At 43.1% G+C, this 19,375-nt stretch overlaps 1 protein-coding gene across 2 annotated transcripts in view; it reads left to right on the forward strand.

Moving 5' to 3' along the window:
- The window catches only part of LOC126164011 (kanadaptin), a 318,048-nt gene that overhangs the window by 154,897 nt on the left and 143,776 nt on the right, over nucleotides 1-19,375 (forward strand). For both annotated transcript variants that reach the window (XM_049920204.1, XM_049920205.1), the window contains exon 4: nucleotides 7,098-7,228. In XM_049920204.1, the coding sequence (XP_049776161.1) occupies nucleotides 7,098-7,228 (131 nt within the window). The remainder of the gene's footprint in view (nucleotides 1-7,097; nucleotides 7,229-19,375) is intronic.

The following is a 19,375-nucleotide window of genomic DNA, read 5'->3' on the forward strand; positions in this document are numbered from 1 at the left end:
GTCTGGGATCGGGACCTCGAGTGATGGTCGATCTTCAGTAGCTACAGTAATTCTGTATTGCTGCTGAAGTCGGCTACAGCATCTCCACCCCCCACCCCTTCCTGTCCAACCAGGATGACATGTGGAATTGCCCAGATTTGTTCCACGTCGATCTCAGATGTGGGGAGAGAACTGATGGATCTGAGAGGTTCTGCGCATCTACGACATCACACTGATCGACCAGATCGTGTCAGATATGATGGGGTCTTTGTCATTTGTGGAATGCCGGTCAGCTTCTGCTGGTTCTGAAACAGATAGAGTTGTGAATGATAGAGCCCAGTTCGTATTTACTAGTTGTGGGGGTCCACTGCCGCTGAGAGATGACAGAGCATCGGATCGCAGCTGCTGCATAGCCAGCTAGAGCCACAGGTTATACGGTATGTCTGGAATTTCCAGAGGTGACCCCTGATGTGACCAGGATGTTGTTCTTAGCAGTGATCTTATACACCAGGTTGCCTCGTGATTTCCAGATCGAGGCCAGAACAATGGTCAGACAGTGCCCGAACAATGGAGCCGGTGCCACAGTGCCTGCCCGGCACTGGTTGCAGACGGTAGCCTAGGCTCGATGGCGGTCCGGCAGTGACAGCAGAGTGAGGAGAGTCAGAGGTTGCCTGCTGGAAGCATCTCGGATGATCTCTTCCCTGCCATCAATGTGGTTTTGTACGTAGCTAAAAACGATGTGAGGGCGTCTTCTGATGGTGTGGATTTTGTTGTTGTTGTTGTTGTTGTTGTTGTTGTCTTCAGTCCAGAGGCTGGTTTGATGCAGCTCTCCATCCTACTCTATCCTGTCCAAGCTTCTTCATCTCCCAGTACCTACTGCAACCTACGTTCTTCTGAATCTGTTTAGTGAATTCATCTCTTGGTCTCCCTCTACAATTTTTACCCTCCACGCTGTCCTCCAATACTAAATTGGTGATCCCTTGATGCCTCAGAATATGCCCTACCAACTGATCCCTTCTTCTAGTCAAGTTGTGCCACAAATTTGTCTTCTCTCCATCGAATTCTATTCAATACCTCCTCATTAGTTATGTCATCTACCCATCTAATCTTCAGCGTTCTTCTATAGCTCCACATTTCGAAGGCTTCTATTCTCTTCTTGTCTAAACTATTTATCGTCCACGACATGGCTACACTCCATGCAAATACTTTCAGAAACGACTTCCTGACACTTAAATCTACACTCGATGTCAACAAATTTCTCTTCTTCAGAAACGCTTTTCTTGCCATTTCCAGTCTACATTTTATATCCTCTCTACTTCGACCATCATCAGTTATTTTGCTCCCCAAATAACAAAACTCATTTACTACTATAAGCATCTCATTTCCCATTCTAATTCCCGCCGCATCACCTGATTTAATTTGACTACATTCCATTATCCTCATTTTGCTTTTGTTAATGTTCATCTTATATCCTCCTTTCAAGACACTGTCCAATCCGTTCAGCTGCTCTTCCAGATCCTTTGCTGTCTCTGACAGAATTACAGTGTCATCGGCGAACCTCAAAGTTTTTATTTCTTCTCCATGGATTTTAATTCCTATTCCAAATTTTTCTTCTGTTTCCTTTACTACTTGCTCAATATACAGATTGAATAACATCAGGGAGAGATTACTACCCTGTCTCACTCCCTTCCCAACCACTGCTCCCTTTTCATGCCCCTCGACTCTTATAACTGCCATCTGGTTTCTGTACAAATTGTAAATAGCCTTTCACTCCCTGTATTTTACCCCTGCCACCTTCAGAATTTGAGAGAGATTACTCCAGTCAATGTTGTCAAAAGCTTTCTCTAGGTCTACAAATGCCTTTCCTTAATTTATTTTCTAAGATAAGTTGTAGGGTCAGTATTGCCTCACGTGTTCCAACATTTCTACGGAATCCAAATTGATCTTCCACGAAGTCAGCTTCTACCAGTTTTTCCATTCGTCTGTAAAGAATTCGCGTTAATATTTTGCAGCCGTGCTTTTAAACTGACAGTTCGGTAATTTTCACATCTGTCAACACCTGCTTTCTTTGGGATTGGAATTATTACATTCTTCTTGAAGTCTGAGGGTATTTCGCCTGTCTCGTACATCTTGCTCACTAAAGTTTTGTTAGACCTGGCTCTCCCAAGGCTGCCAGTAGTTCTACTGGAATGTTGTCTATTCCCGGGGCCTTGTTTCGACTTAGGTCTTATTGTGCTCTGTCAAACTCTTCACGCAGTATGATATCTCCTATTTCATCTTCATCTGCATTCGCTTCCATTTCTATAATATTATCCTCAAGAACATCACCCTTGTATAGACCCTCTATATACTCCTTCCACCTTTCTGCTTTCCCTTCTTTGCTTAGAACTGGGTTTCCATCTGAGCTCTTGATATTCATGCAAGTGGTTCTCTTTTCTCCAAAGGTCTCTTTAATTTTCCTGTAGGCAGTATCTATCTTACCCCTAGTGAGATACGCCTCCACATCCTTATATTTGTTCTCAAGCCAATCCTGCTTAGCCATTTTGCACTTCCTGTCGATCTCATTTTTGAGATGTTTGTATTCCTTTTTGCCTGCTTCATTTACCACATTTTTATATTTTCTCCTTTCATCAATTAAATTCAGTATCTCTTCTGTTACCCAAGGATTTCTATTAGCTTTGTCTTTTTACCAACTTGATCTTCTGCTACCTTCACTATTTCATCTCTCGAATCTGCCCATTCTTCTTCTACTGTATTTCTTTCCCCCATTCTTGTCAGTTGTTCTATGCTCTCCCTGAAACTCTGTACAACCTCTGGTTTAGTCAGTTTATCCAGGTCCCATCTCGTCAAATTCCCACCTTTTTGCAGTTTCTTCAGTTTTAATCTACAGTTCATAACCAATAGATTGTGGTCAGAGTCGACATCTGCCCCTGCAAATGTCTTACAATTTAAAACCTGGTTTATGATTCTTGAAGCAAGTGTTAGCTATAATTAAGTAATGCTCTGTGCAAAATTCTACCAGGCGGCTTCCTCTTTCATTCTGTTCTCCCATTCCATATTCACCTACTATGTTTCCTTCTCTTCCTTTTCCTACTATCGAGTTCCATTCACCCATGATTATTAAATTTTCATCTCCCTTCACTATATGAATATTTTCTTTTATCTCATCATACATTTCATCAATCTCTTCGTCATCTGCGGAGCTAGTTGGCATATAAACTTGTACTACTGTGGTAGGCATGGGCTTCGTATCTATCTTGGCCACAATAATGTGTTCACTAAGCTGTTTGTAGTAGCTTACCCACATTCCTATTTTCCTATTCATTATTAAACCTACTCCATATTTGATTTTGTATTTATAACCATGTATTCACCTGACCAGAAGTCTTGTTCCTCCTGCCACTGAACTTCACTAATTCCCATTATATCTAACTTTAACCTGTCACCTTCCCTTTTTAAATTTTCTAACCTACCTGCCCGATTGAGGGGTCTGACATTCCACGTTCCGATCCGTAGAATGCAAGTTTTCTTTCTCCTGATAACAACGCCCACCTGAGTAGTCCCCACCCGGAGATCCGAATGGGGGACTAGTTTACCTCCGGGATATGTTACCCAAGAGGACGTCATCATCATTTAACCATACAGTAAAGCTGCATGCCCTCGGGAAAAATTACGGCTGTAGTTTCCCCTTGCTTTCAGCCGTTCACAGTACAAGCACAGCGAGGCTGTTTTGGTTAGTGTTACAAGGCCAAGTCAGTCAATCATCCAGACTGTTGCCCCTGTAATTACTGAAAAGGCTGCTGCCCCTCCTGAGGAACCATACATTTGTGTGGCCTCTCAACAGATATCCCTCCGTTGTGGTTGCACCTATGGTACGGCTATCTGTATCACTGATGCACGCAAGCCTCCCCACCAACGGCAAGGTCCACAGTTCATGGGGGAGGGGATTTCGTTATTTTCCCCATTTTCTCCTTGAAAGTGCACACTGACCTTTCCACCTCTCCATTACGTTAGAAGTGGACTGGTGCCACTAGAAGGTGTTGTACCCCTTGCTGCTTACACAATTTTAAAAACTGAGTTGTCTCTTATCTCAGGCAGTGGTCTTTGGAGTGCCCTCATTGCCAAAAATTTGCAAAAAGTTATTTGAATACATGATGTCTGTTCTTTTAGACATGTCTGAAATAGCAGACACCACACGGAATCCTGACTTGTGATAAATTATATGTAAATTGAAGTTGGAGGGGGGAGAAAGAGAAGGAAAGGGAATGGAATGGATTGGATTATTGATGTCAGCTGTATCGGGACATTACGTGGAATCAGCATTGATGAGTGAAAATGTGTGCCAGACTGGTAATTGAACCCAGGATATTCTTCTTACTAAGCAGTTGCATTAACCACTGTCCCCCTGGAACACGATGATTGGCGCAACTGTGTGGACCATCTTAGCACGCCTCTTGGCCAACCCTCACCCTCACCTACCACCACATATCTGTAGTACCTCGCCACGTCCTACGTGCTTGCTGCGCAGAGATTCTCGCAGGAGGTCGAGCATATTTTTTCAAACGCAATGAAGAAGGTGGATTCATTGCCCATCAGTTATATTTTCACTTGTCACCACTGATTCCACATAATGTCTTGATGCAGCTTACGTCAACAGATCCTTTCCTTTCCTCCCCCCCCCCCCCCCCTCCCCCACCACCTTCAGTTCACTTATGTAACAAAAGACCTGGATCACGTTTGCTGTTGTCATTGAACCCATGGTTCTGATACATGGCAGCGCTTGTAAAGTTAACAATAATTTTATAGGTTAATCTGTTTTCAGATTTATTAAAGGTTTTATGCTGTGCATGCTGTGAAGTAACTTAGGTACGTTTCCCAGTCGTCATCGCCATCTGTAAATAATGGAAATGATGCAATTGCCAAACGTTTCTCATTGCTGATAGAAAACACTGCTATTTCCTGCTGTAGTAAGGCCAATTGCTGTTCACGTTTTTCCAGTTGTCGGTTTTGTTGTTGCTGTGCCCTCATTTAATGTTTTGTGGTTCCTGGCCAGACGAGGAGAGGGTGGTACGATAGGTGGGTGGCTGGTTTCCTCTCACCACAACACAAAAAGCACATATGGTTAAAATACACTTTATTCAGGAACCAATGGAGTACTTAACTTCAGTGATGTCCAGTCTGAGGTTCTGTGGTTAACAACAATCAAATAGTATGTACTAATTCTCGAATCTTGTCCGTGTCCATATCACAGCTATATACAATGACTAATGCTCCCTCACAGCTAGCTAAGGTCCGAGGCAATGACTGTCACTGTGGAAGACTAGAGCACTGTGTGACATATTGAGGTGCAATGCGAGCTGAGTCCCAATGGGATGTACTGAGATTGAGACAGCTCAGTTGGCATCAATGGCACGCTGCCCTGGGGGCGTTATCGGTGCGTAGCCTGAGGGCGTGCTTAGTTCTGCGCCTGCTATAGAATGTTTCCCAGTGCTAACCAGTATGCTGGCAAAGGTTTACACCATCACAGGTTTTGTTCCCGTTCAGTAGTTATTAGTCGAGCTGCTGCTGTTCCTGCTGTTGTAGAAGCCACTGTCTCATAAATTCCAAATACGCTTCACTCGATTTTCAGTGTACTACGAGTCGGGTAATACTCATTGCCACTGGCATAAATTGGAGACTTCTGGACCTGTCTGAAGAAATTGTGTTCATTTCATTACGTGAATGTGTTTGTTGTTGTTGTGGTCTTCAGTCCAAAGATTGGTTTGATGCAGCTCTCCTTGCTACTCTACCCTGTGTAAGCCCCTTCCTCTCTGAGTAACTACTACAACCTACTACCTTCTGAATCCGAGTACTGTATTCGTGTCTCGGTCTCCCTCTACGATGTTTACCCCACCCCACTTCCCTCTAGTGCTAAATTGGTGAATCCTTAATGTCTCAGAATATGTCATAGCAACTGATCCCTTCATCTAGTCAGGTTGTGCAACAGATTTCGTTGCTCCCCAGTTCTATTCAGTACTTCCTGATTAGTTATGTGATCGACCCATCTAATCTTTGGCATTCTTTTGTAGCACCACATTTCGAAAGCTCCTATTCTCTTCTTGTCTAAAATGTTTGCTGTCCATGTTTCACTTCCAAACATGGCTATACTCCATACAAATACTATGAGAAAAAATTTCCTGACACTTAATATATACTCGATGTTAACAAATTTCTTGTCTTCAGAAATGCTTTTCTTGCCATTGCCGCTCTACATTTTATACCCTCTCTGCTTCGCGCAAATATCAGTCTGCTTGAGTCTACAACCCTAAAAATAATAAGATGACAGAGAAGAAAGAGACAAGCTACTTTATCACCATCACCATCTCCCCCATCTCCATCCCCCTCCTGTAATCTTCTTGCCATTGTTGTTTTCGGTTCCATTTGCCCACACATTACTGCTGCATTTTTCTGGTATTGCCTAGCTCCCCTGCCCCCAAATAACAGGGTGTTTTCTTTTATTTAGGAATAAGGGAGACAACTAACCGAAAAGCAGAAGCGCTATGTCATTGATAGATACACAAATGAAAGGTGCAGGGCTTGGATAGCTTTCGGTCGATTGAGCACAATGTAGGAAGACAGACGTTAGGAAGACAGACGTTTGCTGTGTGTGTGTGTGTGTGTGTGTGTGTGTGTGTGTGTGTGTGTGTGCGTGTGCGTGTGCGTGTGCATGTTTCTTCTACAGATTTGAAAAAGGGAGTCCATTCCAAAAGCTAGTGAAGCTCTCTACCTTTAGTTTGTGTCAGTATCAATGACGCAGTTCTTCTGTTTCATTTCTAGATAATTCATAATTCTGAACCAGGTTGTTTCCTTTTTATCATATCTCCCTCTCCTCTACCAGTAACTACCGGCATTTCCCTGTCATTTATTTTTCGAACAGTTTTATTATTGTCTTAAGTTAAAACTGGTAATATATTCATAGACTGTAAACTTTCCTTTACAGACAATTTGGAACATCTGTTTTGAAAATCTTGTATAGCTATTTGTAACTTTTTCTTTACTGTGACTGTTGTAAGACCTGATTGTGTTTATGCCTGTATTTAGTATTTGTGCTTTATCTAATAGTTTTCACTGTTCTTCAGGCTTCCAATTGGGAACGGAATGATTGCTGAGGCTCTTGTGAAGGGTAAAAAGAAAGAGTCTGTGGTGCAGTGTGCTCTTGAAGCTTGTCGTGTTTTGGATCGCTTCGGAATGTTACGCCAAGCTACTCATGGTAAAAAAACAAAAATTAATTTTTCTGGCTTTTGCTTTTTCCCCCACACAAACATGATAATATCCTTACAATAGAAATACTGTATTGCATAACACGTATCATGTGCAAAATCAACATTTAGGTAATATGTTCATCTTCATCATCATATTGAATAACTTACAGTGTCTAGTAAAAATCAAGCAATGGAAAATCTAGGATGGAATGTAACAATATTATGAAAAGGAAAGTTGCTACTCACCATATAGCAGAGACATGAATTGCAGATAGGCCCAAGAAAAAGACTATCACAAATAAAGCTTTCAGCCAGTTAGGCCATTGTCAAATTGTCAAAAATAGATGACATACACACGTACACACACTCATGCAAATGTAACTCAGCACCACCTTTCTACATTTTCCGCTACACCCCCCCCCCCCCCCCCCCACCTCTTTCCAGCCGTCCGTCTAACCTGCAACACTTCACCACCCCTGCCCTACTAATTCTCCCCCTCCCCACCACAGCCTCACCCAGGCACCACTCCCATCATGCACTGCTCGCAGTGTGGTTTCAATTGCCTGAGACTGCAGTCGTGTGTGAGTTCAGCATGTCCACTATATTGTGAGTAGCCACTTTCCTTTTCATAATTTTGTTACAGTGTCTAGTGAAACGTAGAGACTTTTTTTCAGTTCCTGTAGTTTAGTTTTTTTCCACAGACTTTATTCACTTATTTGTTCCTTCCATCTTTTACCTAATGTATTCACTGTTTCTGTTGCGCTTTCATTTCTTTGTAGTGTCTTCTAAAACCACTTTCACTTTTTTTCTCGTAATAATTTGTCCTCTGTTGAATGAAATGGAATTGCCATGTGAAGTATACATTTCACTTTCTGAAGATGTTTCCCAGCTATATATATTTCCTATTGCCTTGATAAAAATATTGAAATGTGGTGATAATGTCCATTTCGATTTGTTCCTGCCTTCTGTTTATACACTTATAATTTTTGGCACTATGGAGCAAACATGCCTTTGAGTAGTTGTTGTTGTTGTTGTTGTTGAGTGTATATATATGTGTGTGTGTGTGTGTGTGTGTGTGTGTGAGAGAGAGAGAGAGAGAGAGAGAGAGAGAGAGAGAGAGAGAGAGAGCAATAACAAGGTTAGGCAGTTTTGAGATGTAGTAAAGCAGGTTTATAGCAATGAATTTACTGGAATATGAAATGTTCTGATGTTGCTGATGCTCCAATATGCTGTTTCCACAAGGAGAAATTAGAGTGTGTGACCCATCAGTTTCTGCAAACTGTGGAGTACAGATTTCCCGTGCCATTTCTCCTCACACCCCCAATCTTCCAACCTTCCTCAAGAAGCAACCTTGTCGTCGCTAGGGCTTCGATTACTTATTGTCAGGCCCTGAAATGAGGGACATCCTAACCAAGATGCTCCCCACTCCTCCTAAAGTGGTGTTCTGTTGCCCAACCTCCACAACGTTGTCGTCCATCCCTGTGCCACTCCCAATCCCGATCCCAACACCGACCCCTTCCCACGTAGATCATCTCCCTGTGGAAGACCCAGGTGCAAAACCTGTCCAGTCTACCTGCACAGCATATCTTATTCATATCCTGTGACAGGCTTATGAAAACCAATAGGCTGGACCACATGTGGAAGCAGCCATTTCCAGCTCTGCTACAATCATTGCACAGCTTTTTATATTGGTATCACTATCCTAGTTCTCCACCTAGTGGCATGCCCTGCATGCTTAACCAGACAGTGCTCTTCTACCATGCTGTCCCTTCCCCTTCCCAACTCTCTCCAGACTGCTGCTTCTGTTCTATTGGACAGTTGTGTTCCAGTCCAAGCTGCTGCAGATGGCAGTCATGAGGTGTGCTTGCTTGTGTAAATGAATGTGTGTGTGTGTGTGTGTGTGTGTGTGTGTGTGTGTGTGTGTGTGTGTGTACGTGTGTACGTGTTTCCTTTTCTGAAGATGGCTATAGCCGAAAGCTAAATGTTTAACAGTTTTTGTGTTGTACCTGCCTGCAACTCAGTGTGTCGTCTATCTTTTTCTTATATTGTTAAGTCAACAGACTTTATTGTTCATAGAAACATTTACCAAGGACAGTGCATTTAGAATAATTTGACAGGCTGGAACATTGCTCTCCAATGAATAATCATATACTTCTTCATATGCTCATGTATGATACTGCCAATATCTTATTAAATCATTCTGTGAGGCCATTCATCTGTGGGTCATAGGCAATTGTCATCCTGTGGTTGACATCACAACATAAAATTCTCTCTGATACTAGTCTTGACTAGCAAACTTTTCAATGATTCTTCGCATGTGGTACTCTGTTCATCCAGGTGTTGTTTTCTAGAAGGAACATTGCAATTTCTGGAGCTTCAACAGTTGGCACAGCTTTGCTGGCAGCATAGCAGGTGTCGTAGTCAGTAAAGGCTGTTACCCGTTGATTTCCCATTTGTCAAGTAAGAGAACATCCCCAAGAGGTCGAATCCATTTCAGTGGAATGGGGCTGCTGCAGGTGGAATTGGCAGCACTTTTCCCAGATGTAAATAGTGGGAAGTGCTTCTGTCACTGGCATGCCTTTCATTGGCTCACATAGAGTCTAACAGATCAGTAGAGGTACGTGTGTCAGATCCTGTCTGGAGTCTTCACAAATGCCAGGTGACCAGGTGTTGGAACATCATTGAAATACTTCATGTTAGCTGGCTGTAGATGGGCTGGGATGACAAGCAATGATTTCCTCTTGTACAATGTTATGTTTATTAACTGCAGTTCTCTTTCGGTCAGTTCCTACTTCCGCAAGGCTTCTGTAGTTTACAACATTGCCGAATCTCCCCCCTGTTCAGTAGCAATGTTGTTTAATTACTGAGATTGCATCCGTACTGCTGTGTTCCACCAAAGGATTCCTTGTAAGACAGTTGGCATTTGTGTGTTTGTGTCCACTTCAATATACCACTGTGATAATAGTCCTCTGAAGCCTCAGGCCCTTGTTGCCAGTTGGTGTGAAAAATCTTTCAGGTCAGTCAACCGGCGTAGAGAATTGTGGCCCACAACGGCAGTGAATGATTTGCTAAATAAATAAGTCTGGAACTTATTACGATGCAAATGACTGCGAGACATTCTTTTCCGATTGCAGAGTACTCTGGAAGCTTAAGCCGTCACATTTTCAGCACCATTCTGAATTTGCTCTAGAACCACATTTTCACTCCAACCACTAGCATCAGTGCGAAATTCTGTCTCAGCATTCTTGTCATACAATGTTAGGACTGCAGAAGATGTTGGCACCTCTACATCTACATCTACATCCATACTCCGCAAGCCACCTGACGGTGTGTGGCGGAGGGTACCTTCAGTACCTCTATCGGTTCTCCCTTCTATTCCAGTCTCGTATTGTTCGTGGAAAGAAGGATTGTCGGTATGCCTCTGTGTGGGCTCTAATCTCTCTGATTTTATCCTCATGGTCTCTTCGCGAGATATACGTAGGAGGGAGCAATATATTGCTTGACTCTTCGGTGAAGGTATGTTCTCGAAACTTCAATAAAAGCCCGTACCGAGCTACTGAGCGTCTCTCCTGCAGAGTCTTCCACTGCAGTTTATCTATCATCTCCATAACGCTTTCGCGATTACTAAATGATCCTGTAACGAAGCGCGCTGCTCTCCGTTGGATCTTCTCTATCTCTTCTATCAACCCTATCTGGTACGGATCCCACACTGCTGAGCAGTATTCAAGCAGTGGGCGAACAAGCGTACTGTAACCTACTTCCTTTGTTTTCGGATTGCATTTCCTTAGGATTCTTCCAATGAATCTCAGTCTGGCATCTGCTTTACCGACGATCAACATTATATGATCATTCCATTTTAAATCACTCCTAATGCGTACTCCCAGATAATTTATGGTATTAACTGCTTCCAGTTGCTGACCTGCTATTTTGTAGCTAAATGATAAAGGATCTATCTTTCTGTATATTCGCAGCACATTACACTTGTCTACATTGAGATTCAATTGCCATTCCCTGCACCATGCGTCAATTCGCTGCAGATCCTCCTGCATTTCAGTACAATTTTCCATTGTTACAACCTCTCGATACACCACAGCATCATCTGCAAAAAGCCTCAGTGAACTTCCGATGTCATCCACCAGTTCATTTATGTATATTGTGAATAGCAACGGTCCTATGACACTCCCCTGCGGCACACCTGAAATCACTCTTACTTCGGAAGACTTCTCTCCATTGAGAATAACATGCTGCATCCTGTTATCTAGGAACTCCTCAATCCAATCACACAATTGGTCTGATAGTCCATATGCTCTTACTTTGTTCATTAAACGACTGTGGGGAACTGTATCGAACGCCTTGCGGAAGTCAAGAAACACGGCATCTACCTGTGAACCCGTGTCTATGGCCCGCTGAGTCTCGTGGACGAATAGCGCGAGCTGGGTTTCACATGACCGTCTTTTTCGAAACCCATGCTGATTCCTACAGAGTAAATTTCTAGTTTCCAGAAAAGTCATTATACTCGAACACAAAACGTGTTCCAAAATTCTACAACTGATCGACGTTAGAGATATAGGTCTATAGTTCTGCACATCTGTTCGACATCCCTTCTTGAAAACGGGGATGACCTGTGCCCTTTTCCAATCCATTGGAACGCTACACTCTTCTAGAGACCTACGGTACACCGCTGCAAGAAGGGGGGCAAGTTCCTTCGCGTACTCTGTGTAAAATTGAACTGGTATCCCATCAGGTCCAGAGGCCTTTCCTCTTTTGAGCGATTTTAATTGTTTCTCTATCCCTCTGTCGTCTATTTCGATATCTACCATTTTGTCATCTGTGCGACAATCTAGAGAAGGAACTACAGTGCAATCTTCCTCTGTGAAACAACTTTGGAATAAGACATTTAGTATTTCGGCCTTTAGTCTGTCATCCTCTGTTTCAGTACCATTTTGGTCACAGAGTGTCTGGACATTTTGTTTTGATCCACCTACCGCTTTGACATAAGACCAAAATTTCTTAGAATTTTCTGCCAAGTCAGTACATAGAACTTTACTTTCGAATTCATTGAACGCCTCTCGCATAGCCCTCCTCACACTACATTTCGCTTCGTGTAATTTTTGTTTGTCTGCAAGGCTTTGGCTATGTTTATGTTTGCTGTGAAGTTCCCTTTGCTTCCGTAGCAGTTTTCTAACTCGGTTGTTGTACCACGATGGCTCTTTTCCATCTCTTACGATCTTGCTTGGCACATACTCATCTAACGCATAATGTATGACGGTTTTGAACTTTGTCCACTGATCCTCAACACTATCTGTACTTGAGACAAAACTTTTGTGTTGAGCCAACAGGTACTCTGAAATCTGCTTTTTGTCACTTTTTCTAAACAGAAAAATCTTCCTACCCTTTTTAATATTCCTATTTACGGCTGAAATCATCGATGCCGTAACCGCTTTATGATTGCTGATTCCCTGTTCTGCGTTAACTTTTTCAAATAGTTCGGGTCTGTTTGTCACCAGAAGGTCTAATATGTTATCCCCACGAGTCAGTTCTCTGTTTAACTGCTCAAAGTAGTTTTCAGATAAAGCACTTAAAAAAATTTCGCAGGATTCTTTGTCCCTGCCACCCGTTATGAACGTTTGAGTCTCCCAGTCTATATCTGGCAAATTAAAATCTCCACCCAGAACTATAACATGGTGGGGAAATCTACTCGAAATATTTTCCAAATTATCCTTCAGGTGCTCAGCCACAACAGCTGTTGAGCCAGGGGGCCTATAGAGACATCTAATTACCATGTCTGAGCCTGCTTTAACCGTGACCTTCACCCAAATCATTTCACATTTCGGATCTCCGTCAATTTCCTTCGATACTATTGCACTTCTTACCGCTGTAAACACGCCTCCCCCTTCACTGTTCAGCCTGTCTCTGCGGTATACATTCTAATCTGAGTTTAGGATTTCATTACTGTTTACGTCTGGTTTCAGCCAACTTTCTGTCCCTAGTACTATATGGGCGTTGTGACCGTTTATTAATGAGAGCAGTTCTGGGACCTTTCTACAGACGCTCCTGCAGTTTACTATTAGCACATTAATATTGTTATTCCCTGTTGCATTTTGCCTACTCCTACCTTGCCGCGTCTCAGGAGGCGTCTTGTCGGGCCTAGGGAGGGGATTCTCTAACCTAAAAAACCCCCATGTGCACTCCACATGTACTCCGCTACCCTTGTAGCCGCTTCCGGCGTGTAGTGCACGCCTGACCTATTCAGGGGGACCCTACATTTCTCCACCCGATAGCGGAGGTCGAGAAATTTGCACCCCAGATCTCCGCAGAATCGTCTGAGCCTCTGGTTTAAGCCTTCCACTCGGCTCCAAACCAGAGGACCGCGATCGGTTCTGGGAACGATACTACAAATTGTTAGCTCTGATTCCACCCCGCGAGCGAGGCTTTCCACCTTCACCAATTCCGCCAGCCGCCTGTACGAACTGAGGATGACCTCTGAACCCAGACGGCAGGAGTCATTGGTGCCGACATGAGCAACAATTTGCAGTCGGGTGCACCCAGTGCTCTCTATCGCCGCCGGTAGGGACTCCTCCACATCTCGGATGAGGCCCCCCGGCAAGCAGACAGAGTGAACACTGGCCTTCTTCCCTGACCTTCACGCTATTTCCCTAAGGGGCTCCATCACCCGCCTAACGTTGGAGCTCCCAATAACTAATAAACCCCTCCTCCCGTGTGCCTGCTCGGACCTTGCTGAAGGAGCAGCCACATGTCCACTCACAGGCAGAGCGGGCGATGCCACATGGCCAGCCTCCACATTGACCCTCCGCCTTGTGCGCCGCGAACACCGCTGAACCCGCCACTCCCCTTGGGGAGAGGGTGGCCCAACCGCGCCCGGTACCGGCGAAGATGTCTCGACAGCAGGGACAGTTGGTGAAGCATGTAACACCTGGGGTGTACCCTGTGACGCACCAGACTCCCCACTGCCGCTACACTCCGAGGCAGCAGCCTGAAGACGGCTGACCGTGGTCATCAACACGTTCAGCTGTTCGCGAACAGTGGCCAGCTCCTCCTGCGTCCGTACACAGCAGTCACACATCCTATCCATCCTAAGAAATCAATTTACTGAAGAGAGTTGATCAACCTTTAACTAGACTGCTAATTCACTAAAGGCGGCTGTTTATTCACTAAACTGTGGTTGCTAGCCACTTCTTGTAGAAAACAATGAAAATAGCACTACCTGTCTCTGGACTGTATTGAAAACAAACACTAGCACTACCTGCACTATGGTTGACTAAAGGGACTCTCTCTGACTATATTCAAAACAAACACGAAATCTATGGAACACTATTAATAGCAGCCGACAATTAAAGCTTCTTAAAAGCAAATACACACGGAAGAAGAAGTGACAAGTAAGAAAAATACAGTTAATACTTAAATTAAGGTAGCTCGCTGCACAGCAGACGTGAAGCAGGCGGCAGTTACGACGACACTGACACTGACTATGGCTGACTAAAGGGACTCTCTCTGACTGTATTCAAAACAAACACGAAATCTATGGAACACTATTAATAGCACCAGACAATTAAAGCTTCCTAAAAGCAAATACACACGGAAGAAGACGTGACAAGTAAGAAAAATACAGTTAATACTTAAATTAAGGTAGCTCGCTGCACAGCAGACGTGAAGCAGACGGCAGTTACGACGACACCTCTTTAAGGACAAAGAAAGATCTTTCTTGCACCTCGTTCCAGGACAATTCGGTGTCACCCTAAGTAGTTTTTGCAAGAGACATACCTTAGTGCAGAAGCCAGTAGTATGAGTACATTTCGAGAAAACATCTAATATCACGAGTATGCCGAGGAGTCAGAAAATCTGTGAGTGCTCTCATTTTCTCTATCTCTGGATGGACTCCATCGCACTCACTCGGTGCCCGAGATTTTTATTTCTTGTCTGGCCGAGAGACACTTTCCCCGATTCGTGTGGAGGCCGGCAGTCTGAACACACTTCTGACTAGGTTGTCGGTCAGCTTATATGTTCTTTAAATATCTCCAGAAAATGACAGTGTCATCCAGATAGCAAATTCGTGTCATCATTTAAGGTGACAAGCCAGGTTGTGTCCAATGTACATGTGAAGGTTGCTGGAGAATTACACAGTCCAAATGACATTACTCGAAAACATAGGGGCTGTCAACAGTTATGAAGGCAATCTTTTCTGGTCAGCTCCATCAACCTGGATTTGCCAGGAGCCTTTCTACGTGTCTGTAGTTGAGAAATACCTTACCCCTTTCAATAAGTTTAGAGGGTCACCATTGAATGGCAGTGGGGGTGGAGGGTGAACATATTTTTCCATGATTTTGCTCAGTCATTGGTAGTCAGTGCAGATATGAAATGTGCCATCCTCCTCCTTCACAAGGACCGCAGGAGAGGACTAAGATTCATCCGGAGGTTCAGAGATGTCATCTTCTCAACTTCATTCCGACTTATTCATCGTTCCACTGGTGACATGCTGTGTGGGCACTGCCTAACTGGTGGATGATCCCCATTGATGGTACAGATATTTACCATTTGTTGCTTGGTCTGTCTTTTTTTCCACTCCAGATTTGCAATCGTCTGGAAACTGGCTCATAACAGCTAACACTCATAAACGTTGTTCCTCAGTCAGGAAAGACGCTATTGACAGTTCAGTAGTAGTTTTCTCATCTCATTATTTGTAGTAGTAACAGAGCATGGGTTTTCATCTGTGGACTAAGCTGTCATTACTGGACTGCTTTGGCTGTCTCTACACACCTACCTTTAGGAATGAATTCTGGCTGCTTGTGACAGTTGGGGATACAAAGTTCTCTCTGACTACCTACAGTGCTTATGGTAATTGCTAGCATGTAGATTTCTTTTGTGAGTATGAGTAGCTTTTTGCATTTGCCAAAAAGATTCACAGTTTAACTGGGCATCTCAATTGTTGACTGGAACTCATGTCATCGATGCCAATGAGCAATGTCTTTAATGGTAGACAACGCTGAGAAAAATCATCATTATGTGTGCTTGCTGGAATAGCTTCTTCAGTTTTGTGCAGTGATCATCCACAGTCTGTAATTGCTTGTGATGCCTGCAAGAGGCCCCATCCAAGAGCAACATTATGACTACAGTCTGTTAAAACGACAGATTCTAAGGGCTGTGTTCCTCGATTGACATTTAAGCTGCCGGCCGGTGTGGCCGAGCGGTTTGAGGCGCTCAAGTCTGGAACCGCGCGACAGCTACGATTGCAGGTTCGAATCCTGGCTAGGTTTAAGTAGTTGTAAGTTCTAGGGGCTGATGACCTCAGATGTTAAGTCCCATAGTGCTCAGAGCCATTTGACATTTAAGCTCCTAATATGTGATCCTGTAGGTTGGCCACATTTCTCATTTGCGACTTTCAGCACAATCATTTTTGTCTTGCGGAACATAATCTTCTTTACCTGATGGCAATAAACCAGTCGACATTACAGAAAAGGAAGCCGCTGATCAACTAGTGCCCAGACAGAGAGATTCTGGTCATATCTACAGCAAGACACAACAGATACCTTCACTGTGTGATACAAGTAGAAATGTTTCCAGTAATTGTGCCACCAAAGCAGACTTACATCATGTTTTTCTGAAATCACTTCAGCAAATACGACAAAGTAAATATCCCAGAATTTGAATAAGAACAGCTGTCAACATGAGTAGATATCCTCAGTGTAGTGAAGCAACTGAAATCATTTAATAAAAGCAATTCTTCTGGTCAAGATTATTAACCAGTTAGATTGTTAGATTATGTTGCTGCAGACACCCTATCTGAAGTTGCAAATCTAGTTGTGGAAGCTGTCAATCAAGTTACAAGTGAGGCCTGGATGAAAATAGTGATCAGCACTGCAAGTGTCAGTGGAAAATCATCCAAAAGTGAAATCATTGTGGAATATGCATCAAAAATTTAACTACATACTTGGGAGGGAACAATTCAAGCAGCGCTGAAGGACAACTATTCTAAATCAGATTCTGAAAGAGATGTCAGAGGTGTACGTAAGTACAATACACTCGAGTATTTAACAGGGGAGCATGCCACCAATTCGTCAGTAGGAAAAGGGAGAGAAGGAAACATAGTAGGTGAATATGGATTGGGGGGAAGGAATGAAAGAGGAAGCCGCCTTGTAGAATTTTGCACAGAGCATAACTTAACCATAGCTAACACTTGGTTCAAGAATCATGAAAGGAGGCTGTATACATGGAAGAAGCCTGGAGATACTGACAGGTTTCAGATAGATTATATAATGGTAAGACAGAGATTTAGGAACCAGGTTTTAAATTGTAAGACATTTCCTGGGGCAGATGTAGATTCTGACCACAATCTATTGGTTATGAACTGCAGATTGAAACTGAAGAAACTGCAAAAAGGTGGGAATTTAAGGAGATGGGACCTGGATAAACTGAAAGAACCAGAGGTTGTAGAGAGTTTCAGGGAGAGCATTAGGGAACAATTGACAGGAATGGGGGAAAGAAATACAGTAGAAGAAGAATGGGTAGCTCTGAGGGATGAAGTGGTGAAGGCAGCAGACGATCAAGTAGGTAAAAAGACGCGGGCTAATAGAAATCCTTGGGTAACAGAAGAAATATTGAATTTAATTGATGAAAGGAGAAAATATAAAAATGCAGTAAATGAAGCAGGCAAAAAGGAATATAAACGTCTCAAAAATGAAATCGACAGGAAGTGCAAAATGGCTAAGCAGGGATGGCTAGAGGACAAATGTAAGGATGTAGAGGCTTGTCTCACTAGGGGTAAGATAGATACTGCCTACAGGAAAATTAAAGAGACCTTTGGAGAGAAGAGAACCACTTGTATGAACATCAAGAGCTCAGATGGCAACCCAGTTCTAAGCAAAGAAGGGAAAGCAGAAAGGTGGAAGGAGTATATAGAGGGTTTATACAAGGGCGATGTACTTGAGGACAATATTATGGAAATGGAAGAGGATGTAGATGAAGATGAAATGGGAGATACGATACTGCGTGAAGAGTTTGACAGAGCACTGAAAGACCTGAGTCAAAACAAGGCCCCGGGAGTAGACAACATTCCATTAGAACTACTGATGGCCTCAGGAGAGCCAGTCATGACAAAACTCTACCATCTGGTGAGCAAGATGTATGAGACAGGCGAAATACCCTCAGACTTTAAGAAGAATATAATAATTCCAGTCCCAAAGAAAGCAGGTGTTGACAGATGTGAAAATTACCGAACTATCAGTTTAATAAGTCACAGCTGCAAAATACTAACGCGAATTCTTTACAGACGAATGGAAAAACTGGTAGAAGCCGACCTCGGGGAAGATCAGTTTGGATTCCGTAGAAATGTTGGAACACGTGAGGCAATACTGACCTTACGACTTATCTTGGAAGAAAGATTAAGAAAAGGCAAACCTACGTTTCTAGCATTTGTAGACTTAGAGAAAGCTTTTGACAATGTTGACTGGAATACTCTCTTTCAAATTCTGAAGGTGGCAGGGGTAAAATACAGGGAGCGAAAGGCTATTTACAATTTGTACAGAAACCAGATGGCAGTTATAAGAGTCGAGGGGCATGAAAGGGAAGCAGTGGTTGGGAAAGGAGTGAGACAGGGTTGTAGCCTCTCCCCGATGTTATTCAATCTGTATATTGAGCAAGCAGTAAAGGAAACAAAAGAAAAATTCGGAGTAGGTATTAAAATTCATGGAGAAGAAGTAAAAACTTTGAGGTTCGCCGATGACATTGTAATTCTGTCAGAGACAGCAAAGGACTTGGAAGAGCAGTTGAACGGAATGGACAGTGTCTTGAAAGGAGGATATAAGATGAACATCAACAAAAGCAAAACGAGGATAATGGAATATAGTCAAATTAAGTCGGGTGATGCTGAGGGAATTAGGTTAGGAAATGAGACACTTAAAGTAGTAAAGGAGTTTTGCTATTTAGGGAGTAAAATAACCGATGATGGTCGAAGTAGAGAGGATATAAAATGTAGACTGGCAATGGCAAGGAAAGCGTTTCTCAAGAAGAGAAATTTGTTAACATCGAATATAGATTTAGGTGTCAGGAAGTCGTTTCTGCAAGTATTTGTATGGAGTGTAGCCATGTATGGAAGTGAGACATGGACGATAACTAGTTTGGACAAGAAGAGAATAGAAGCT

Source organism: Schistocerca cancellata, chromosome 1 (genome assembly GCF_023864275.1).
Source record: "Schistocerca cancellata isolate TAMUIC-IGC-003103 chromosome 1, iqSchCanc2.1, whole genome shotgun sequence".
Lineage (NCBI taxonomy): Eukaryota > Metazoa > Arthropoda > Insecta > Orthoptera > Acrididae > Schistocerca > Schistocerca cancellata.